Genomic DNA, 25,137 nt, shown 5'->3' on the forward strand with positions numbered 1-25,137 from the left:
TAAAAAATAATATAAACAAACCCTCTGTTTGATGTAAAGCATAGAACTATGGAAGGAGACATGATTAAAACTTCAATGATTTACTGCTTTCCTGTGATCTTCTTGTTACCTTTTCAAAGATGGCTTCTAGATCCAGTAAAGGAATGAGAAAAAAGTCACTAACATTTTCCTTCTCTTTGCAAAGATATCCAAGTCTCATTTTCCTGTTCAGCAATTCCTGATAAGTAATATAGTAATAGCAAGAGCAAATTTAAGACACTACTCTTAATTTTCAGGAAAGCAAAATTCCAAATTTACATGATTCCCCTCAAGTTCGAATGACTCAACACAGTCTCTCAGTGGGTTGTGAAAGGTGGTGAAACCCTTTAATTACTTCAGGTTTTCCGTATTTAAAATGTGGGCAGTACTTGACAGTTCACTGGTGTATAGAAGGGTTATTTTTATCTTGTGCAATTTCCTTTGATCTTTCTGCATGTAAATAGTGAACAAAGGTAAAAAACACACACCCCGCCCCCTTTGTTGTTCCTCCCCCCCAAAAAAAAGTAAAGAAGTGACAGATGTGAAATTAAGAAAACAATTTTGACTGGAAAATGCTTTGTCAAGATAGCTTAGAAATTTTTATTCTTGGTCCCCTTTGTGCTTATGTTGTGACTTGATGACATCATGACGAGTCTTCCACTGCATACCAATAAAACAATAACACAAAGAATAAATCATTTCTATTGCCACAGAGTGGATTAGAGCTTCATAATATATTTTCCTGGCTTCTCATGTGATTTCCTTGTTTTCATGCTGTTTTCTGTGCTCTGAAATCCACTTGTCAAAAATGGCAATACTGATGTTTAGAAATTACTTTTAAAAAATCACACTACTTTTGCCTTTCAGATATACTGCATTGCACCACACACATTTTCAAGATGTAAGTTCTCTGTACTTCACTTCATACTGTAGTTAATGAACAGCATTCACTATCAACACAAAGTTCAGCACCAACCACAAAGTCTTAGGGTTGGGGTTTTTTTCCTCTTTCCCACAAGTGTCCCAGTTCCCTCATTGTCCACTCTACGTGCATACTGTTTCTCACGTAGATTGTGAACTGGTGAAGAAACCTGAGCATGAATTGTCCAAACTAGAGTCTACACAAGTTCTGAAGTATGGACATGAAATATGTCAGCTTTTGTTCCTGGCCCACTACAATCCCCCAAGGCAGTCCTTGATCCTGATGATGAGGACGGGACATGGTGGAGGAGACACAGTCATACAAATGCAAGTATTAGAGCTGTCATACCAAAAGTCATTAATACTTCAACAGTACAGAGATGAAGTAATCCACATGATTTGGCTTGAGATCATCATCCTCTGGCACAGCTCCCAGACACCCTGTAACCATCTCTGCACATCACACCCTGACAGGACACGTTCTAACAAGACCTGAGAGTTAAATATCAGTAACACAGCAACTCTTGGTTTTGGATGTGTTTTTTTTTTAACTAGCCTACAGAGATACGTAGGCTATATCCTGGGCTGCGTTAAAAAACGTATGGCCAGCAGGTCGAGGGAGGTGATTCTGCCCCTCTACTCTGCTCTAGTGAGACCCCACTTGGAGTATGGCATTCAGCTCTGGTGTCCCTGGCATAGGAAAGACATGGACCTATTAGAATGGGTCCAGAGGAGGGCCACAAAAATTATCAGAGGGATTGAACACATGTCTTGTGAAGACAGGCTGAGAGAGTCGGGGTTGTTCTGCCTGCAGAAGAGAAGACTCTGGGGAGACCTTATAGCAGCCTTCCAGTACCTAAAGGGGGCTTATAAGAAAGAAGGAGAGAGACTTTTTACCAAGGCCTGTAGTGACAGAACAAGGGGCAAAGATTTTAAATTGAAAAAGGATAGATTTAGATTGGACACAAGGAAGACATTTTTTTATGGTGATGGTGGTGAGGCACTGGAACAGGTTGCCAAGAGAAGTTGTGGATGCCCCATCATTGGAAGTGTTCAAGGTGTGGTTGGATGGGGCTTTGAGCAACCCTGCATCTAGTGCAAGATGTCCCTGCCCATGTCAGTGGGGTTGGACTGGATGATCTGTAAAGGTCCATTCCAACCCAAACCATTTTGCTATTCTATGATCAATGAAGAATTAAAAAATGTGGGTAGCACTTCCCTGCCAATATTAATCTATTAGCTGATTAAAAATCAATTGCTTTACAGGCAACTGCATACCAAACTATATAGGTCAGACAGCAACCACAGGCTTTATACTGCCACAGTGAAAATAAAACTGAGAATGATGACTATAAACAGATCAGAAACTGATAGCACAATGCAAATGTGAAAACCAGAGTAGCGTGCAACATGCAAGCAGGTATCAGGGATGAAAGAAGTCAACACAGAGATCAGAGATGAAGACAAATAGTTAACACCCAGAAAGAGAGCTACCAAAATGCAGCAAATAAGGCTGAATATCCATGTATCTGGAGTAGCATTGGAGAAGTAAGAAGCAACAGAAGCATGTGGTAAACTTTAAAAGACAAAAAAAAAAAAAAAAAAGAAGAGGAAAAAAGAATCCATGAATACTAAGCTTAACAGATTATTAGGGAAAGTGCAAAGGAGAAGAGTAGGAGAAGGAAGATAAGGAATGACAAATGGAAAGTTGAAATTGAACCTGTTGCTGGAGTGGAAATCCATGATGACTAAACCTTTGTATGAAAATTGCTACACAGAATAGATCAAAAGCAATAACAGAAAAATGATCACAAGTGGGCACTGAAGTGTAATAAACATCTTAGAGAAGTCCTTGATAAATTCAGAGCTACTTGAAAGATATGTATCTGACCAACTAAACATTAACAAACTCCTCCTGGTATGTCAGCATGCACTGAGAATGAGGCCCTGAGCAAGGAAGAAAGCAGACAAATCAAGGCAGAAGGCTAACAACACTTGACAACAATGAACCTGGTTCAATAGGGTGAAAGCAACTGTGGAAAAATCGCAAATCATAGTTAGAATATCAAAAAGGGTGAGCCTCTGATGCGCTGAAAGCTGTCTGCAGCACAATGCCTCACAGCATGAGGACAGATGTACCAGAGGTTAGGTCAGCCGTCCAGCAAACTGCGGTGTGTGTCTCCCAGTGGACTGCTGCCACATCCACAATGAGAATGGCTCCCAAACTCTTGGCAGTATATCACAGGTGGGAGGTTATAGCCTCATTGCACTGTTGTTCTAGTAGCCCTTAACAGACTTTTGATAATATGCCAAGATGCTTATTGATCCCATTCATACTTCCTTGTACCCAAAACATCCCTCAGCAATGAACTGTACAACAGACTATCCTAAAATAATATTTCCTTTTGTTTTGATTGTGTTGCCTAATAGTTTCACAGAGTACCTCTCATTCTTTGTATTCAGGTAAATCATTAATGATCATTCTCTATGCAGCTTCTCTATGACACTGTTGATTTGATGTTTCTGTTACATCTCAACCACCTCTCTTTCCAAGAGGAACACACTTTACCCAGGTATTCTAGAAAGGGTCAAACTTTTCTACTTCAATTTTTTTTTTTTCAGCTTAATGTCTCAATGTAAGGGCAAATACACAATTTTATTTTTTTTTCAATTTCCTCAGGATATATAGAAGAAAGACTACAAACTGTTCAGAACCAGTTTCCTTCTAACAACACTTTGAGTGGTAAGGATAAGTCCTGGCTGCATATGCTGATATGCAACTATAACAGGTTGAAACATGGTCTCCTCACATTGCTTTTCACACTAGGATATAGTACTTATTTTGGGGACAATAAAAAGGTATGCACACTCTTCCAGTCACACTGCATGCAAGAAGTAGAATATGGCTAAGTTTGGTCAACTCCATTTTCTGGGGTACATCAGTCTAAGTCCAGAATTTCAATCTGACACTTATCGGTTAATGATCAGGGGAGACTGAAAAACTCCCACGCTTAAGTCAATTTACAAAAGTATTGACATTACAAACTCCACTAAAAATTTCTCTCAAAGGTTCTGTGAAATGTGATATGAGATCTAGAACTGTCATTTCAATCGTTCTGATGCTTCTTATGTAGGAAATGAAATTTGACATTTTCTTACTTCAAGGATATTCTAGCTGACAAGGATGCCTCGCAAGTCATTATTTTTTCTTAAATTGATACAAAGGGTATTTATTCTACTATAACAAGTCCTGCTATATTATTCATGTATGAAATGTAATTATCACCACTAGAGATGCATGAAATAAAACCACTAAATTCTGAAACCTCACAACTTGCCATAGCACAGGCTTTTTGTTTGAAACTGAACTCAAAGCCACTTTAAGAATAGTTTGTAAAGTAGAATTATGCCAAAAAGTCCATTTTCCACTAGGACCCTGAGTTTTTCATTACATAAATGGTTGGGGGGTAGGGTGAGAGTGTTGATCAATCTGCTCTCTTGTCAGAAAAGGAATTACAAGAAACAGCTAGAATTGCAGAAATAACTGAAGAGGGAGCTTTGTGATCCTGTTTTGCTTATTACAGAGCAGATCATCAGAATCCCCAGAGAAGAATCACTACCTCATCTCACTGAGGAATGAAAAGGGAGGCAGTAGAGGATGCAAAAGTAGATACTGCCTATGTGATTTGTGATCAGCTACCTGGTAGTACCTTAAATACATATTTTTAGCCCTTCCTGTCTCTCTTTTTAGATGAATGGTAAGAGCCTGTGTACAAATACTGTATATAGACTACACATATATTTGACACCAAACTGATCTTGTGTCAAGGGCATACCAAAACCATAACACAATAAGTAGCTTGGTCTAATTAAGGAAAACCTAATGTAACCCTATAATCAAGGTTAAAAACTCAACTGTAACTGTGCGCCTCCACAACTAATTCTATGGCTAGAAGATAAGAGTAATTAAAAATAAAATGTGTTCAGAGTGAGATATTTGCCTTTGAATTTGAAAATATTTGTAAGAAAAGGTATAATATGCCCTATATCTCCATAACAGAAATGAAAAGATGAAAATGAAGATTTAAATGAATGTATTAAAAGACAAAACAATCACCTTAATCTAGTGTTTCAGAAATGAAGAAAACTTCCTTTAGATTCTTATCTGTCTTTAGACAAATTCTGCTCCTAAAAAACTAAAGTTGTTTATTGATTTAGCACCATTCAAGAAATATATTTGAGGATTTATGTGTCGGAACTAATTATGACTAACACTTCACCCTTCGCATCTGAACGGTTATAAAACTGATATTAAATTTGATGATTTTGTCACAGATCACAAATAATATATTATTAGGGCTGTGGCTAACTGAGAAAATTATTTCAGAAGTAATTTTCTCTTTCATCCAAAGTATTGTGAAATACATTAATTTCATTAAGGATTTCTTTGGAAGTGACCCAAGGCTTCCTCTTCAACAGACAACTAACAGCTCTTAGGGGTAAAACTTCCAAGGTGACTGTCTAAGTTGGGATTGGTGACGCTTGTAATGCTTCACTCAGTGTAAATCCTGTTGCAGCAAAGTAAAACAAAGCCTTCCTGAAGGCTGGCTTTCATTGCTTCACGTCTGCAAGAGTAAAGGTGACCCTAATGATTCTGAGAGATGTTTCCTGCTGTCTGATCTAGAAATGATGCTCAGCAATTGTAACAGGGAGTGCCTCCCAGTTCAGCACGAGGCAGCTACAACATCAGATCCTATGAGCTGAGGAACTTAAAAGGGAGATGGCACGTGGGAATCCCTAGGGGTTCTAGGATTTACAACAATAACAACAACAAAAGCTGTAACTACAGTCATATTGAATATTTCTACCTCACAGATGCTGCAAGAGACAACTCACATCATGCTATGTAACACCAAATGAGATAAAATGATTTTACAAGACAGCTAAGTTAGTCCTTTTTGATGCATTTACAACCCACAGTAAAATGCTCTAACATCAAAGTCCTTTATGTGAGAACATCTAAAATAGGACTGGTCAGCCTGTACTGTGATAGCTCAGCCTGAATAAGAGATGGGGGTATTCAGAATATCAGAAGTATGCAAAGACATAAGCCACATTTTGCTTTAACAAAACAGAGGTCCTTTTCAGGACAGAAAGTATTTTTTCCCCAAACTGACAAAACTTTGAATATACAAAATTGTCTTGTTTTAAATCATGAGCAATGAATGGTGCAACCACTATACCTGAAAACAGCATGTTAGAGTGTCAAAGGTACAAATAGCAATGTACAAAAAAAGGAAAGGGATCCACTGTGCTTCAGCCATCTGTCTTCCCATGTTTGGTCATATTCCAAACCATTATAGCTAGTTTAAAATGCTGCTCAGGAGCTTGAGAAATCTAATTTGCACCATTATCAATATACTCAGCATAGATGTTTTAGAATCAGGCCCTTAAAATACAACAGTTTGGATTCTACACTGAGAAGAACATAAAAATAGCACAACAGGTACTAAAAATAGTAGCTGGAGAAAGAAGGCTGGCTTGTGTTTGTCTTTGTAGAACATAGTGTTATTCTATATTTATAGCAAATGTATCATTCTAATTTTCAATCAATATTCCATTACTTTCTAAGGTAATACCTAATTGATAATAAGAGTAAAATTATTACAGTGGATTTGGTTGTTTACTTTTCTTAACAACTTGTAAAATAGGAAAATATCAAATGCGTTTTATATCAACTTAATTGCAAATTTATTTTGCATATAAACTTGCATAATTATTTTTCAATAATTTTTCATTATTATTTTCTTCTGATTTTGGTCCTTGTTTTTCACACTGTATTGGGTCTGGCTGAGATGAAGTTAATACTCCCCACAGCAGCCCTCATAGCACTGTGCCCTGCATCAGTAGCTAGAAAGGTGTTGATAGCACACCAGTGTTTTTGGCTACTGCTGAGCAGTGCTGGCACAGCATCAAGGCTGTCTCCCCAACATTTTTGCCCTCCCCTCAATGGCAGGCTGGGGCAGGGCAAGATCTTGGGAGGGGACATAACCAGGACAGCTGACCTAAACTAACCAAACAGATATTCCATACCATATGACGTCAGCTCAGATATAAAAGCTAAGTAAAGGGAGACGGGTGGGGGGCATTTTGTCTCCCGGAGCAACCACTACGCGTACTGAAGCCCTGCTTCCCGAGAAGCGGCTAGACATCGCCTGCTGATGGGAAGTAGAGAATAACATCATTTGTTTTTTCCTTTGCTTTCGCACGCACGACCTTTGCTATCAATATCCTTATCTTGACCCACGAGCCTTTTGTTATATTTTCTCCCCCCCAGCTGAGGAGGGGGAGTGATAGAGCGGCTTTGGTGGGCACCTGGCATCCAACCAGGGTCAGCCCACCACAGTCCTTTTTGGCGCCCAACTCAGCTTAGGGAAAATTAGCTCAATTTATTACAAATCAGCCAGAGTAAGGTAATGAGAAATAAAACAAAATCTCAGAACACCTTCCCACCACCCCTCCCTTCTTCCCGGGCACAACTTCACTCCCGGATTTCTCCACTGAGCCCCCCCAGCGGCACAAGGGGGACAGGGATGGGGTTTACGGTCATCACACGTTATTTTCTGCTGCTTCACCTCCTCAGGGCGAGGGCTCATCACACTCTTCCCCCGCTCCAGCGTGGGGTCCCACCCACGGGAGACAGTCCTCCACGAACGTCTCCAACGTGGGCCATTCCCACGGGCTGCAGCTCTTCACGAACTGCTCCAGCATGGGTCCTTTCCACGGCGTGCAGTCCTTCAGGAGCACACTGCTCCAGCGTGGGTCCCCCACGGGGTCACAAGTCCTGCCAGAAAACCTGCTCCAGCGTGGGCTCCTCTCTCCACAGATCCGCAGGTCCTGCCAGGAACCTGCTCCAGCGCGGGGTACCCACGGGGTCACAGCCTCCTTCGGGAACCCACCTGCCCCGGCGTGGGGTCCTCCACGGGCTGCAGGTGGAGATCTGCTCCACTGTGGACCTCCATGGGCTGCAGGGGGACAGCCTGCCTCACCAGGGTCTTCACCACGGGCTGCAGGGGAATCTTCGCTCCGGCGCCTGGAGCATCTCCTCCCCCTCCTTCTTCACTGACCTTGGTGTCCGCAGGCTTGTTTCTCTTACACGTTCTCATTCCTCTCTCCAGTGGCTGTTTCTCACTGTCCCAACTTTTTTTTCCTTCTTAAAAATGTTATCACAGAGGCGTTACCACTATCACTGATTGGCTTGGCCTTGGCCGGCGGCGGGTCCGTCTTAGAGCCGGCTGGTATGGGCTCGCTCTCTCTCGAACACAGGGGAAGCTTCCAGCAGCTTCTTACAGAAGCCAACCCTGTACCCCCCCCCCCCCCCCCCCGCTACCAAAACCTTGCCACATAAAACCAATACACACACTTAAAGGGATAAAGTTTTATATTTGAAGGGAGATGTAAGTTTTTATATATGATACTCAAAATACTAAGATTTTTAGTAATAATACTCAATATAGCATTAATAATCAATCCTGTACTTAAACAACATATTTGCATTTTTAAGTTTAATAACAGCCAACTTAAAAAACCCTAGACTGATCATTATAAAATCATCACAGAATATTAGAGTCCTTTTTGTGTTACTTATGCTTTGGAGTATCAAAGATCTATAACCATCTTTGTTCACAGAGATAAATATACACATTGCAGATGACCAAAAAGTGAATTGGATTGGGGTAAATGTAATTATTTTTTCTTTTTTTCATAATATGTTTTACAATATAGTAAAGTATCCCTAGATATCTTATGATGGACATGGTAGATATGTGATTTATATCATGACTAAAAGGATACTACACTGCCCAAAATGATTGAGATACAGCATTTTGTGATTGTTCACATAATATCACCATTTCCTTTTTCTGTATCTACAGAAATTTGAATGAATAGAGCAAGCTAAGACAGCTACATTTACCTAAGATATTAAAATAGAATCTTTGCACTTTCTTCTGAGCAGAAACTATTTCAGGTATTATGATTATTCAAGGTAGATAAAAGCAAACACTATTCACCATCAATATAAGTAGGCTACCATGGACAGAGTCTTATTTTACTAACTTTTCAAGTGTACTTTTAAGGAAAAGACATGTAAGTAAACTTCTCTGGGAGATTAAAATAAACATAGATCAAGTAAGGAGACAAGTACACTCAACAGCCTATTCTTTTTCATGTTGAAACAAGCGTCCCATATAGTAAAAAAGGAATATCTTGAAAAGGAATATATTTTTAACTTGAAATTTTTACCAAAAAAAAAGTATAATTTCCTGCAGTTTATTAAATCCTTTGCAGATTTCTGTGTCATACCAGTTCTGAATTCAAAGGGTAACTCTAGATTACTGAAGCTGAGTTTTATAAGCATGTGTATTTTGGACCAGTTTTGTTACTTGTCAGTATTAGTATTTGAGAGAGATGCTTAATTTTGGCTCAGAAAACTGCATTCCTTTCATTTAAATAATTTACCTCTAAATTTCCCTTTTCACTCATCCAGCTATTCCTGTTCTGCTTGCTGATGTCACATTAAACACTCTGATCTAAAACCATCTGGCGGAACAGCAACAAACTTCAGCCATGGTTTGATGGCAGCTAGAACAAAGGTTTCCTGAGAAATTTGAGATTCTGAGGTTTAGTGGGAACTGGTGTGAGCAAAGGAAGACTTCATGTGCTGTTCCCTTTGGGTTTCTGCCAGACCATTCAATTAAAGGCCCTACAGTTTCAAGTCTATAGAGTTCCAAACTTTCTAAAGGGGATCTGGCTTTCCAGCGGTAGTCAAGTATCTTTCTTTACTGCTGAGAATTCCTTCTTTTCCTAACAGTTAGTATATAGGCACAATTGTTTCTATGCTCCCAAAGTTGGCATCCCATGCTAGTAAATAAACTGAAAATGTGAATTTGAGTGATTTACTGTTCATAGTAATTCTTTCTTGGAATGTGGTAAACAAATGACAGACTTACAAAGGAATGAAAGAGGAAGAGGTGGTATCAGCTATCACAGATGTATAATCATCTCTTATTTAGAAGAGAAAAGGCAAAACAAATGTCTACATTACTAAGACTTAAGCCATCTTTGGTCCTAGAGTCTAATGTTTTTCATTCAACAGGAATCTCTGAAAATCCTAAAACAGCTGACAAGATGCTCTGGCTAGACATGGAGAAGATTCGGAAGTCAAGACATGTATTTTTACCAGAAAATCATTTAAAAGTTCTTTCTTATTTTTAGACATTCAAGGAAAAAAAAAAATATCCATTCTCAAGTGAATCTAAACATATCCTTTGAAGCATGGAGGTGACCTACAAGACTTTAAGCATGTGGCGTGAAAACACTGAACCACTGACTTTATAGGCTGTGAGGAACACAACGTAGTAAACACAGAAGCTGCAACTTTAATATTGTTACCCAGCCAGCAGGCAGCCCAAAACTAACTGAGAGGCTGTTCTAGTACACATCTCAGTAGAAATACTTCAGAGAAAAAATGGTAACAGAGTGTGAAGAGCTTTCAACTCACAGGTCTTTAGCCCTGGAAGTATCCAAACACTATGCACTTAAAAGGAAGATTGGAAAGAGGTCAGCACCTGGCAACTTACTAGCAACAGAATAACAACTTGTTCTCTTCAAAATTTCTGAGTTTTGAAGGGTCCTAGGTTGTGATACAGCAAGCTCCGTCATAAGAAACGCAATACACAATAATGAACATCAGATCTTCATCTCTTTCTTCAGTACAGACTATCAAATTATACCTTACACCTCATGCCCCTCAAAAATGACTATGGAAAACAAAACTACATTGAAAGAATATAAGATCCTTGCATTCCCTGCACAGAACTTGGCAAGTACGATAGAAAACCCTACAACACTAACGCATTAAAAATATTTTCAGTTACTGAACAGACCTTCCTAACCCTCAGGAGGTCAAATATAGGACATGTGTGTTTAAGTTCTTTAGACAAACCACCAGACGCGGGATATGTTTTCTTACCTAAAAAAAAAAAAAAAAAAACAAGAAAAAAGAAAAAAAAAAAGGCCTTGTTAACATTCTGTTGATACTCCTTTATGTTTCTACAAAGGGTGTTGACAAAAAATGAGCACTCTCCTTCCAGGTGCCTCTGTGCAACCACAGTAATATTAAGGCCTTTTCCTCCAAAGAGGTTAGAACTTCTCTCTACCTACAAATAATCTTTTGGGAAATACATGTGGGACAATCTAGAGGAAATATTGCATTATACCAGATTTAAATGGAAGGTGTTCCTTTTTATAATATGTTTTGGGTTTTTTTTAAGTTAACTTTATGACCAGTTGGCAGTCAAGTGAACTAATGTCTCCTCTAATAAACCTTCAGGTTCATTAACCCGACCACAATAAACAGATCACACATACTGAAAACTAAATAACATATACAATTTTTAAAAGGTGAGAAAATAAATCCAGATTTGTAGCTGTAACTTACTGTAATCATATCTTTCTCCAAATGATATTTGATTGTTGACCTAGCCTTGCACCCAAATATTTTGAACTGATGTTTTTCCTGGCATTATATAATTAAAGAATAACACATAACTCTGGAAAAGTAAGGCAGAGAAGAGAATATTCTTTTTAACAGTCCTTTTTTTCATGAATGAATCAGAATTTTTGCCAAGCTGTTCTGTAGCAGATTCAGATAAGTTTGGTTTACCAAATACTTGAAAAACAAAAATAGCATCTACTTTAAATGCCACAGGTTCCTGTTCAAAACATTAAAATTGAGTGGTTTAGGGGGGAAAGTAAATTCAACAAAAAATAAATATTTCAGACATATTTTGTCAAAGAAACCCCTACAAACATATTTCAAAGTAAATTTGATCAGACAGTTACAAATACCTTTGGGACTGCACAGTCATTTTTATACTTGCAGTGTGTTACGATGCAGCAAATAATCACTTCGCAACCTAGAAGGATCATACCTGAAATGGCTTAGAGCTGCTGATGTAGAGCGTCTGTCTGATCCATCGGTTTCCTTGATTTCCAAACTTGTACCACAATAGCCATCCCTTGGTATTACTCACAGTTCTCTGGAAGACTGACAGCTTGTAAACTTCCTTTCCAAACATATGATAATGAAAGCGGAAAATGCAGGTTCCATTGCCAGAAGGGTTGAAGAGAGGACTAAGCAAAACGGCTTTATCTTGGAACTGGCGTGGCTCGGAGGATTCCATGTAGAGGTAGTGTCCCCTGGCTGTGCCTGTTGTGTGATCCTTTAATGGGCCTGTATTAACCGTGGGCGTTGGACCCTGTATTCTGATCCAGTCAAAGTCATCGTCAACATCCTGCTCCCAATTGCACAGCCCATTTTCAAAGTCACACTGTAGGTCAGGGTCTGAAATGTAAACAGAACAGACTGTCAGGTGAAAGCAGTATTGAAAGGTGATCATGCTTTAATATCTTTGTCTCCTTGCAAAAATTTCTAATATAGAGAAAAAATGCATATCTTCTTCTCCTTGCAAAAAACCCCTTCTGAAGAATAAATATACCCTTGCCTGGACAAGAAAAAGAAAAATAAATCTTTACTTAATCACCTCCTCTTTTGATATATATCTGAGAAGCTGTACATAATTAATTTATTGCATAAACAGAACTGTGAATAACATTTTATTATTCATATTATTAAATGTATGTATTTTTACAATTAAAGCATGCAAAGTTCTTTAACCGAAATTTAACTGAGTGAAGGAGTTAAAACTGAGGTTAATTGGATGAAATAAACACAGGATATAGTCTCGTAGGTATGTGCAATAAGTCACTTAATATGTTTTTGCATGGCAGAAGTAGCCCTAAAAATGGGTTGTGTTTTAGATCTTTATTATCCACAATAATAGTAACATGATAGCTTTATCAAAGCTAAATTCAAGAGAGGCATTTATAACACAGCTGCACTTTGTTATTTGACACCAAGGCAAAATATATTGATTAGACCAATTACTTCTATCATAAAAAAATAAAATGTGTATCAAAGGTGGAGAACTTCCATATCATCTTTGCATCTGCCCTTCCTAAACAGTAACTGACATAATAGCCTTTTTTTTTTTTAATTAAGCTGTTATTTTTTATGATGTTTAAAACTGCAAGTCATATGGTACTCTTACCATAGATCTCAAAATGGGTTATAAACAAGATAGACATTTTACAAGTGGGAAAACTGAAGTAGGCTGGAAAGCCTTCACTTTCTTTTAAATTCAGACCAGTTTTAAGTTGATATTCAGCAAATATCAGTATAGGCTGGTATCCCCTCGAGCATGTAAGGTGTCCCCTGTTTCTCAAACTCATTGTGATTTGCATAATTTAGTTACCTCAGGATGTGATAAAGGAACTGCTATTTAATTTTATTTTATATTAATGTTCTTGAGTTCTTAAAATGGATGAATGCATGCTTTGGGAAGAAAATCAACAGCACCTTTCAGCACTGCAAGGTGAATGTAAAAAATGTGAATGACCCACAGCTTTCCTCAGTACTTACAAGTTCGTTCTTTGGAAGGGACAATTATGCCCAGCATGACTAATATCTTCTAGTACAGATATTTTAATGTTCTATAGATAGAATATAGGTCATAAAAAGAGATAGGACATACATTCCTCCCAGTCCATATACATCTTCCACTGTACTTCCATCGGTATAACCAAAGACAGCATGTTAATCCAAATGAACTGACAGATTGTGAATCCCCTCTTTTAAAGCAAACTTGTAATGCATGTGTGTGTTTTACAAAAGTTAAAGAAATACAACTCATTTGGATAAAGGAGATTGAAGTCTATTTACCCGCAGCTGTAAATCACCTTATGCATTTAAGTTAAAAATTTTCAGTCTGTTTCACCAGTAACTATATTCAGTTGAATCGTCACGGGCTGTGACGTTGATAGGCTGTAACAGTAGTGTGCTTTTTACTCCAGGGATGAATTTGGCAAGTAAATTTTGGTTTGATATAAAGTAAGCAATAATGGAAAGTACTTACTACAGTTGTCTTCATCTGATCCATCCCCACAGTTATCCACAAGATCACAGACCAATAAACTGTCGATACATGCTTTTGTGTCTCTACACCAGAAACGATTAGCACCTTCACAACTTAATGCTGGAGGTGGAAGAGCACAATTTTCAAATGTAATATCATCAATTGCTGAGACGCCATCATAAAAACCCAGACTGATTTTATCAAGTGATAATTGGAAAGGACGTGGAAGACGTCCAAGCTGAATGACTGCCTTCAACCATTGATTTCCCTCGTTGTAATATGCCCTCCAAAGGACAGTAGGCTGTTTCAGCCCATCCACAAGCAATTGCATCTCTGCTGCCCCAACTGACCGTCCATAATTGTAATACCTAAAATGATGAAAAAAAGAAGTTAAGGATGCAAAAAATGAGTATGGACCACATCACATATAATGGCCAGTATCTTTTCTGTCAGAGCTACATGAAATATAGGAAGTCCACAGTGCCTATTTCCAGTTTATCTGTAATTCAGTCCACTTTCTGTATGATGGTAGGTAGGCTGCTGTATGAGTCTAGGGCTTATTTCAAGAATCGAAGATTATGAAAGAAGAAGCATACTTCATTAAATTAAACCCCATAACTGAAAAGACACATTTGCTTTCATACTAAGTAATGAACACTGCTCACTCAAGATACATAATATGTTTTTTATAAATTTAATTTAATACATAACTGTAAAGTTTCAAGAAAGAAAAACAGAACACTTACTGAACGCAAAAATACACCTATCTGTGCTAGTTATTGTTAACATGTTGCATTTTACAGCATTATTGGAGAATCTCAAAGTATTTAAAAATCATAAATTCTTAGGTGAGCAATCATACAACAAAACTGGGAACAGAACCAGGAACAGGACCAATAACTTGTAATTTCCAGAACTACACTCCAACGTCAAGTCTTGAGTCTTTGATAAATAGATTTTTCCTCTTCCTGTGGTAAATGTATTTGACATTACTGAGAAAAACTGCACTTAATAATAAGCCAGGCCAAACTTTTATTTAAACAGTAGCACTACTTTTGACCTTAGTAAACAAATTATCACAGTTTACTTTTTCTGTCCCTCTTTCACAAGATTGCACAAAGACTGAGACAAGATAATAACTGAAAGGGGTTTTTGTTTTCCGTATACATAAAGAAAGGATTGGAAGCAAAGCTCCAATTCTTGTACTGCAATCTAACTTTGGATACTCTAGGTGACTCAGGGAGCTACTAGATTTTTGGATGGTTTCCTGTTCTTGAACAAAATTCCACATTTTCAAATGTACTTAACCAAAGTAGAAATGTTAGCAAAATAATTGTGGTATTTGTCTATATGTATGCAGACACAATCCTTTAATATAATTTTGCTCAAAGCGTGACAACAAAGTCTTCCCATGTTTCAGTTCTGCTCTCCAAGCGCTTCAGCTTATTTCTGTGTATTGTTCACAATGAAGACTATATGATTAAAGAATAAAAAGAAATAAATACTGCAGAGGAAGGTGTGTCTATTTCAAACTATAACCTCAATTTCAGTCCAAGAGAAGCAATGTGAGATGATCCATGAATTTGAAATCTAAATTATTTCATACCAAAAGGACAATGTGCAATTTGATCCAGTTTGCCTGAACTTTGGGCTTCGTAGCTGAGCTACTTGTGAAATGCTGCTGCTGTTTTTCAGAATGAACATGAAATGACCTATCAAAATAAAACAGAAAACAACTTTTCAGGTTGAAGAAAGAAAGTGTTTCTAAGGGTTTTTAAAGCATTCATGGCCTCCACTTAAAATCTAATTAAAAAGCAGGCGTATCTATTCCACTTCTCTGTTTCTAGGCCTGGCTTGTCTTACCTTCAGATTTGTTGCAGGTGTGATCCTGCGGAGGAGCTTGCTTCTGAAAAGCTGGTGCAAGAGCACTACTGGAACTTCTTACCCAGTCAAAGTCATCTGCATTTGCAGTTTCAATCCAGCCACAGCTCTCTCTTTCAAAGTCACATACAGCAGCTGAAAAGAAGTAAGAGACATTTTACTCATTCTCTGTACATAACATTGCTAAACAGGCTTTGCAGTATGAAAAGGAAATAAAATGTTTCTAATAAGTCACTGATATTCTAGAAAGAAGTCTAGGAAAGGGGCGTGGGGAGGCAGAGTACAAGGTGGGGGATTTGTTTTAAAACAGTTGGGTAAAACAGCAGTCCCACAGAAACAATCAAGCCATCATCATATGCAATGTATTCAGTAAAACAAGTCCTGCCCTCTAAAGGCACTGCAGCCAAAGCACTCAAAGCGGGTGAGGAGGCGGTGAAAACAGACTTCACAGTCCTCGCATTACACAGCAAGAACACAGAGCACACAGAGCAGTAACAAGCCTTCTGCAAGATCTTTTAGGGAATCGATGCTGGAGCCAGAAATCAAATCCCTTATTTCCTGAATCTCAGCAAGTATACCAATAATAACAAAACCCTTCCTCTAGTTATAATAGGAATTAAGTTAAATATCGGGTATTACTGAGACACTATGACATTGGTAAAAGGAGGAAATCTCTGAAATACAAATTACTGCAGTGAAAAATATTTGAAAAACATATTCAAGCTGCATTCTTCAGGTCTCCATTGAAAAGAACAACGATATTTTAGAAAATGTGTATAATGCAAAATAAAGGAAAGAAAGGAGCGGAAGGGTGTCATGTATGAGCAAATGTAAACTGACAAATATTTATTATGTTAAAATGAAGAAACATCAGGTTTTCTCTTCTGCACTTTAAAAAAAATGCTCATTAAATCACAAAATGGTATTTTTGAGTCCTGTAATTATAACAGGCTTTTAATGGAAAACGTTAGGAAAATTATTTCAAGATTTTTTTTAAGCAATAATTTATTAGTTATATATATAAAATAAATAAAAAAATACTCAGACATGACTGTCAGAATCTACCATTCTTTTATAACATCTTACCACAAGTTCCAGTGGCTGTATCATTAAGGTATAGAAAATGGATATTTCAGAATCAAATGCAGTCTCTTGGAGACTACGATTATATAAATGTTTATTTATGGAAGATATAAGAGGGGTTTTGATTTTTTTTTTTTTTTTTTTTAAGAACTGTGTCACATTAACTTATACATAATTTGTTAGAAAGAATGAAAAAAATTACTAATCAGCCAAGTTAGCATTATTTTTGGTTAGGGCTTCTAAAAAGACAAGATTCTGTGGATTATTAAGCAAAGCACGTAGAAATCCACAGTTAGAATCATAGAACAGAATCATAGAATGGTTAGGGTTGGAAGGGACCTTAAACATCATCTAGTCCCAACCCCCTTGCCATGGGCAGGGACACCTACTACAGCAGTTTGCTCAAAGCGTCATCCAACTCGGCCTTGTTGTTAATGCTGCTTTAAAAAAACCAAATCATTCCACAAATACGGAAGACCAAATAACATTTAAGAGGTCAAATAAAATATGAATTCATTATACATATGGTGTATGTGGGTCAGAAATGTCAGTGATAAAAACATGTAAATCAAATGTGACAAAAAAACAGGGGGAAGAAATTTTTTGATAGACTATTTTGATTGTATAAAATGAAGACAAAAATATTTGCAAATATTCAGGGATCTAGTCATGATGGCAATGACTGAAAATCCACCGACAGAACATAATGATAAGAGAATATGGAGAGCTCTTTCTGATTTGCTTTTTGCCTGATAGAAGAAACTGTCTCATATTCCCAGGAGAACAGCAACAAAGAACATGACAAACCTTGGACACACATAGTTACACCAAAAGAGGCAAATAAACAAGATAAAACTGTTAAATCTGAGCCCAGATTTCTTGCATCTGTAACTTGTAACAGACAAAACATAAAAGAAAGGATGCACCAGACCATACATTCAACTTAATCATGGATGAATACATTGAGATAAAATAACCTTGAAACCTTCAACTAAATCTCAAACCAACTATTTAACACCTAGGGAAGATACAAGAATAGAGCAAGCTTGTAGAGCCTGGGTGAAATGGACTTGGTTCTTGATGCTTGATAACACTTCAATTACCTAATTGTCCCATAACCTCTTTGGCACTTCCATTTCAGACAGATTATCCAGAAAAAAAGGGCGTTGCTTGGGTACCTCTGTAGTTTCTTTCACAGTGAACATACACAAACTAATCTGCCTTCTCGCCTAGTACTTTATTTTCTGCCTTTCTCCTGTTTCTTATTTTCTTACATGCTCTCTTTGTACTCTAAGCATCAAGTGGCCCTATAGACTCTGCCAGGCTGTCTTCTCCTCATGTGTTTGAGGAACATGTTGCTAGTTTTCTTAAATTTTGTTTTGTCATCCTTACTGTGTTTTGACATTTAACCTACCAAAATTTGTCATCTTTTCTACCTTTTTCATTTGGACATTACTTCAGCTATTTGTTTGATGCTTTTTTACTTCTAATAGTATCCATGCCACCTGTATGGATATATTTTTCTTTGCTGCCCATTTTAGCATCTTTTTTAACAAGCTCCCTCAATAATCATGAAGGAACCAAAGTCATACTGTGAGCATAGCATTTAATGGTAATGGGCTTTACTGATGTTTTGAAAAAGCTGCCTTTACACCTTCAGCAGACTTAGTTTTCTCTGAGCTGACTCGTCACCACAAGACACAAAAAAGAATTCAAGAAGTCCTGCTGAAAACTGTATTTAAAAACAAATGTTAAGACATTAGCATTTCTACAAGACTGCAAGTTCATCAATCTCTATATCCCACAAAAATCTCTCCCTGTCTCTTGGCCCACATATGTTTATGCAGAACACACCATAAAAAAATCCAGGTGAAGGCATATCATTATCATTACTGGCTTACAACTTTTTTCTTTACTTAAAGGTTGTTTAAAAAGGCTCGAATGTGCCAATAGACTTTACACTTTTTTTTTTAATCAGTAATTTTAAGATAAATTTAGGAACTTATAGATAGATGTCATAAAGAAGACAGTCTTTAAATCTAGGAATGAAAACCAGTTTAACTCTGGACATACTCATCCTAATAAATTATTTTATACAGGGGGTTAATACAAACACACTGCAAAGTCTTACATCTGCCTTCCTGTATTCATGTTTTCTATCACAGCTACTATTTGCTAATGCCATGATGTATACACATTCAAAGAACACTACTTTGTAGGTGCACTGGGCTCATTTCTACAGTAAAAAAAAAGAATAGTGGTCAATTAAATTACAGAAGTTCATCAGTAATAAGCAATGCTAACGGGGAAAAAAGACAAAAACCAAGTTGCTGTTTGAAGGTCGAACACATTTGATCTTCACAAAATTCCAGTTCAAGATCTCCCTTACCTCACTTTCCATCCCCAAATATTATATGCTATAGTTTTGGATAAAACAAAAAATAAAAAAGAAAACTACTTCCACATAAACGTTTAGAGTAAAAAGTTGAATGTTAACCTAATTTGCATGATGATATTGTCATATATATGAAATCACAGTTTAAATCCAACATTTATTTAGGACAGACAGATATCGTAATCTCCTGTAAGGATGGCTACAGGAAACAAAGTACTCCAGAACAATGTCTGCTGCTAATTTCTGTTGGGAAATCCACTGCAATAGCCATGAAATTGTAACAGACCTACTTGTGATTTCAGTCATGTGGGTTTTTTAGTAATAGACAAACGTGACTTGTCCATAACACATAGGAGTATATCTCTTATGAAATGAGGAAGAGTTTTGCATGTAAGAGAAGCAAAATAGGCAGAGGGAAAAGATTTTGATATAAATAAATCTAGTGATTTCACTGTGCACCTACACTTTTAACAAGTCAACTGCACTACATGTCTCTTAATACTAACTTAACTGTAGGACTTGTAAAGATTGAGATTTTTACAGGGGGAAATAAAATTCTGTGGGTGCACACACAACACTAATCAACCCTGCATCTAACCTAAATATTACCTACAAAAAATAACTGTATTGTCACATGTAATAGTTACAATTTCATTTTCCAAATAATATCAGAATAATCTTCGCTACACAACGCTGATTTTGATGGCAGTCCATTCTGTGCAGTGAGGCAGATGTGCAATTATCTAACTAAAGGCAGTTTCATTAACAGCATTTTTAAGTGAAATAGCATCAAAAACCACTGGCTTATTAAACCTGACATTTTCTGGAAATCTTTTGATTCCTATGATACTGTCATTTGCAAATGCTTCTCAGGTTCTGAATCTAAGTGATTGCAGTGTATTGATACGGGAAATAGTCCTAAAGTAGTAAAAGCCTCCAAAATAATCAAATTACATTTGATTGACTTTTTCATTGGAAAGATAGCAAATTACATCCAAATCTCTCCTCCATTCAAAAACATTAATGAAGTCTGAAGAGAATTAAATCTCTTAAACAACACAATAACCTGGTGATTTAGGCTGTTGGATACCCAGGTCCAGGTGAAATAAAATTAGAGAAATTTATGTATTCTTTAACAAGTGCTTGGCTTCCTACATCCATTAGAATGCTCCTTCTATATAACTGAAGGGGAATGTTCCTGTTTTTATTGAACTAAACAAAGATAAGATCTGATGGTCATTATTCAGGTTATCTTCTCTCTTACCCTGTGTTCTCTGCCACTGAAGCTCATGCAATATTCATTGTCACACTGCATAATTTGCAAGAAACTAGATAGGCGTAACTATACAACAGCAAGATGTATTTTTTTTGCCCAGAAATACTACATAGACATTTGCTGACAGAAATAGAAAAGTTAGATGCATGACTTCTGGGTTCTACAGAAATTCTGAAAGTGTGTGTGGTCTCTGGCAGAAAAATGCCCTTGCTCTTTCCTCAATGTTCTTCCTTTCCACAACTTATTTCCCCTTTTGCCTATTCCACAACCGTTCTTCTCTACCTCTTACCTCAGTCTTAGTCTTACTGGAAAGCTGGAAATCATCACCGTTTTTCCTCATTTCCCCAAGAGAGCTCCCTGCTCCAAGTCCTCTCACGTGGTCTCAGTTCTCTGCCACTTACTGCCACGCTTCATGCTGACCCTTCCCAAACCATCACTGCTCCACATCTGTATTCTTCATTCCCATCTTCTCCTTGGTTTATTCTCTCTTGCCAAACTTTTAATCTTTCATTATTGTTCTCTCTCCTGACGCTGTATCATTGGCTCTTTGACCAGCTGGTCTTAATCCTTCCCCCCAGCAGCCTGGGTCCTTCCTGCCCTGGCTTCCTCCAGCTCCCCGGTTACTTCTCTCCCACACCAGCAAGTGCAAGCAACGCAGCCTTTGGAGCTATTCCTTGTTCATGGCCAAAGGTGGTTTCCTGTCTCTGTAGATGGCATTGTAGTCCCAGTCCTTCACCATTTAACTTCCTCAAACTGATCCTAAGTTTGCAGTTGTCTATGCACTTCCAGTCTTAGGTCCCTTCTCCAATTTACAAGCTGACAGTCTTTTCACTCCTTGAACTTAAGCACATACTTATGATCTGGCTGTTGTTCCTGGCCTCACCTTTAAAAAGCAACTGATTTGTCTGGCTGAAATGAAGAAGTAGCAAACATATAAGACAGACATGTCTTATATGCAAGATTTTGACTCTAAAAATGAGATTTTGGAAGAGTTGCCTTATAACCACAGAAGAATTTTTATGCTTTGGTGAGATTAATAATGGGTAATATGGGGAATGTTTCTTATAATACTAAGGAAATTTTTATTACTTATACAAAGGTAGCCATTAGAAACCCAATAATGTTTATAGTTAAACAATTATGCCACAAAAGTAGTTTTTTAAGAAATGACACATGCATCATTCCCTTTGCCTTCTAAGTCAAATTGAGCTACATAGAACTCTGTACTAACATATAGATTATGTCCAGTTTATTAATTACTTAAGACTAGCTTTATCATCCTTATGCTGCCCTAGATTGTACAACATACAAATAATAACTATTAAATGCATATTTCATTTATAAAGACATAAATACAAAACAATATTATGTGTATATGTTATATTTTAATCCAAATGTAAATTATTTCATATTTATTTTATATATAAACCCATATCATTATTCCTGATAATCCACACCATAAGTAGACAGGGGAAAAAAATACAAAAAACAGAGCATGAAGGATGAATTTCCAAAGGTCAGGCAGAATACCAGGAACACATTCATGTTACCAGATTACTTTCCAATCTGATCTTATTCCCTATTCCATCATCATCATTCTTAGGTCAGAAAAGTGAGCATTTAGACTGCACGAAATGCATAGGATGTAGACCTTAGAAATTATTCTGTACATTCATCTTCCAGAGAACAAACACACAATGTGATAGGTATGTTAGGTCACTGCTGTAAATCTGCAGCTTGTAAATGGCAGTCGCTTTTCTGTTCTGCTTTAATGCATGGAAGTCATATATAATACTTTATAGCCATAGTAAATTCTTCAGCTGTAGAAGAAAAGCTGTGAGCTAATAGTCGGGAGTAGCAGCGCTCAAGGAAGAGAACATCTAATACTTTTTTTTTTTGGTTACTTTTCTCAAATAGGATAAATTTGATTGATTTTTTCAGCCCAGGATGTGTTTTTGTAAAATGCAACTAGAAGAAAGAATAATCTCAACAAGTGTCAATATCAAGAACATGAATGTGGTTCTAAGACCAAAGTGGAGCAAACAAGTTCACTGACTGACAGTTTTGTATATGAAGAGAAGTAACAGTTTATTGCAGAATGGGGAGCTCAGAAATCTACACTGAGATAAGGAAGACAGTCCAAGAAGTGGAGATCTTCGACTGAATTCTTCCAGTTCTGACAGAAAAAGCAACTCATTTGAGAGGTAATGAAAATCAAGAGATGACTCAAGGATTGATGCTGAGAGATGAGAAAATTGCATGGAGACCCTGCTTGTTCAGTGGACTTGGTGGAGCCAAGCATCTAAGGAAATCATCTTGCTGGAATTTAAGATAAAAAGATTTAAATGAAAACTATTTTGAAAGATATTTTAAGCCCGTGTAATATTTATGCTTGGTTCTCATACCAAGAGGAAAAACTTACATTAACAAGGTTAAGGAGCATACAATCACCAGCAGATGGAACATCATGGGAAAAAAATGTTAATATTGATGAAAGGAACAATGTAGTTGTAGGCGGTGAAGTCAACAAAACATCTGTGCTTAGTCAAGCTAAGAAATAAGGAAAAGTAGCTGAGAAAAATGAAATACTTGCATCCAATTGCAAGAATATACATAATAAAATGTAGAAAGTAATGGTACACTACATAAACAAGAAGATGGTGAAATACCATTTGAGAAGAATTATAAGAGCTATTCTAATGCTGTAGACTACCAGACTAACATGCTGAAAGGCAAGTTTATTGCTTGGAAACAGTCAACTTGCCAAACTACTTGCAGAGACATTTGTGTACCTACATTCTGCTTCCCACATTACAAGCCGCAGTGCTAGCACACACTGAGCCAACTCAGCAGTACAACAATGATTTATAAGTAAGCAATATATTTGGAGCGAATATCACCATAAATATAAAGGCTCCATAGTTTAACCTTTAGCATGGCATTGTTAATGTATCATCTGGGCAAGTGAGACTTAGGTATAATACAAGTTTTGTCAGTCATATAATTAGAGAAAAAAGAAAATCAGTTGCCATATAGAAAGCTTGTGATTAAGGATAATCTAGGACTGGTTAAAACCTAACTGGACATTTGTCTTCACTTTTAGGTACAACGTTGTCATAGAAACAGAGGCTGAATAGCTAAAAGGAAGGCTGTTTTGAAATATAAATAACCATTTTTGAAGTGAAACCAGTAGATTTTAGTTTTCTTGATTAAAAGCTACCAGTTAACTGCTATCCCAGAGCAGTGAAAGGAATGTTGCATACAACTGAATGTATTTAGAAAGTTTTTAATTAAACTGTAGATTTGGAAGTCTTGTTATTTGGTCAGAGAACAAAATCCCAGTGTCCGAGTTTAAGGGTAGTGGGAGAGCAATCCAGACTGTCATAACCCAATAATACATAGGAAGCGTAAGCACATTTTGAGAAGTAGTACAAAAACCATGAAGTCATTAAAAAAGCAGTAGAGTATAGTAAGAGTTTTAATGTGAGCAACATGGGCAGGGAGGGAGTAAAGTAGTAAAAACTCTTCTCGCTGGTACACAGTGAAATGAGCAGAAGCAACAGGCACTTGTGGTTGTACTGTCAGGGTGGTCGAACACTGGAACAGGTTGCCCTGAGCAGCTGTGTAGTCTTCATCTGCAGAGATACTCAGAACCCGACTGTGTAAGGTCCTGGGCACTCTGCTCTGGTGGACCCTGCTTTGATGAGCTTCAAGGACCCCTTCTAACCTCAACTACTCCATGGTAACAGCAGAATTTTTTCCCCAACTTCACTCTGGCCCACAAGAGGAAAGATAATCCGCCTAGTAAACGTTTAATAGTTATTTCTGGTTTTAGCTAATCGGACAGTTACCTAATCAAACAGAATGCAGTTTCCTGACTTCAAGCTCTGTATTTTTTTGGATACAAATCTTTCTAAACAACTAAACCACTGCACACCAGTGTTGTAGCCAAGAAAGATTGGACACTAGAACTTCAGAGAAATTACATGAATACAAATAGAAGCTGTAATTATTTCATTTATCTGCTAAAAGTCAGATAGATTTTTGTTTATCTGAGCAGCACCTCTCAAATTTCCTAATAAAAACTATAAAGTATAAGCATGGATTTTGGATTGTATTAGCACCTGTGGAGAAGTTTATGCTTTGTGATGCATAACACAGCACAGTCAGAAAATACTATAAGGATCTTGTCTACAATATTTCTGTTATTTGTGGGAATGCTAGAAACCATCATGCTCTGTTTAAAAAAACAAAAAACAAACCACAAAAACAAACCCTGAACTAAATATTGCTCATGGCAACTCCATTTGAAAATGCATCATGACTTTTATAGCATAGTTGATACTTTAATGCAAAAGCAAGAGACACATTTTCAAAGATGGAAAATATAACCATGATTTGTTATGCAAAGCAGGTAATTGAATTAATCAGAAAGACTTTTGAAGCTACATATTAGAGGCCCTGAAACATTTCCAAGCTCCCTTTTTGCTGTACAGTGGAGTGGGACTCAGACACATCACCTCCCT

General features: G+C 37.2%; 1 protein-coding gene across 1 annotated transcript in view; it reads right to left on the reverse strand.

Annotated features, from left to right (window-relative positions):
• Nucleotides 1-25,137, reverse strand: part of MALRD1 (MAM and LDL receptor class A domain containing 1) — a 290,404-nt gene that overhangs the window by 212,288 nt on the left and 52,979 nt on the right. Inside the window, exons 14-17 of the mRNA XM_075022465.1 lie at nucleotides 15,840-15,992; nucleotides 15,583-15,688; nucleotides 13,977-14,344; nucleotides 11,934-12,346 (exon numbers count right to left, since the gene is read on the reverse strand). Of these exons, the coding sequence (XP_074878566.1) occupies nucleotides 11,934-12,346; nucleotides 13,977-14,344; nucleotides 15,583-15,688; nucleotides 15,840-15,992 (1,040 nt within the window). The remainder of the gene's footprint in view (nucleotides 1-11,933; nucleotides 12,347-13,976; nucleotides 14,345-15,582; nucleotides 15,689-15,839; nucleotides 15,993-25,137) is intronic.

The sequence above is a fragment of the Buteo buteo genome, chromosome 2, assembly GCF_964188355.1.
Source record: "Buteo buteo chromosome 2, bButBut1.hap1.1, whole genome shotgun sequence".
Lineage (NCBI taxonomy): Eukaryota > Metazoa > Chordata > Aves > Accipitriformes > Accipitridae > Buteo > Buteo buteo.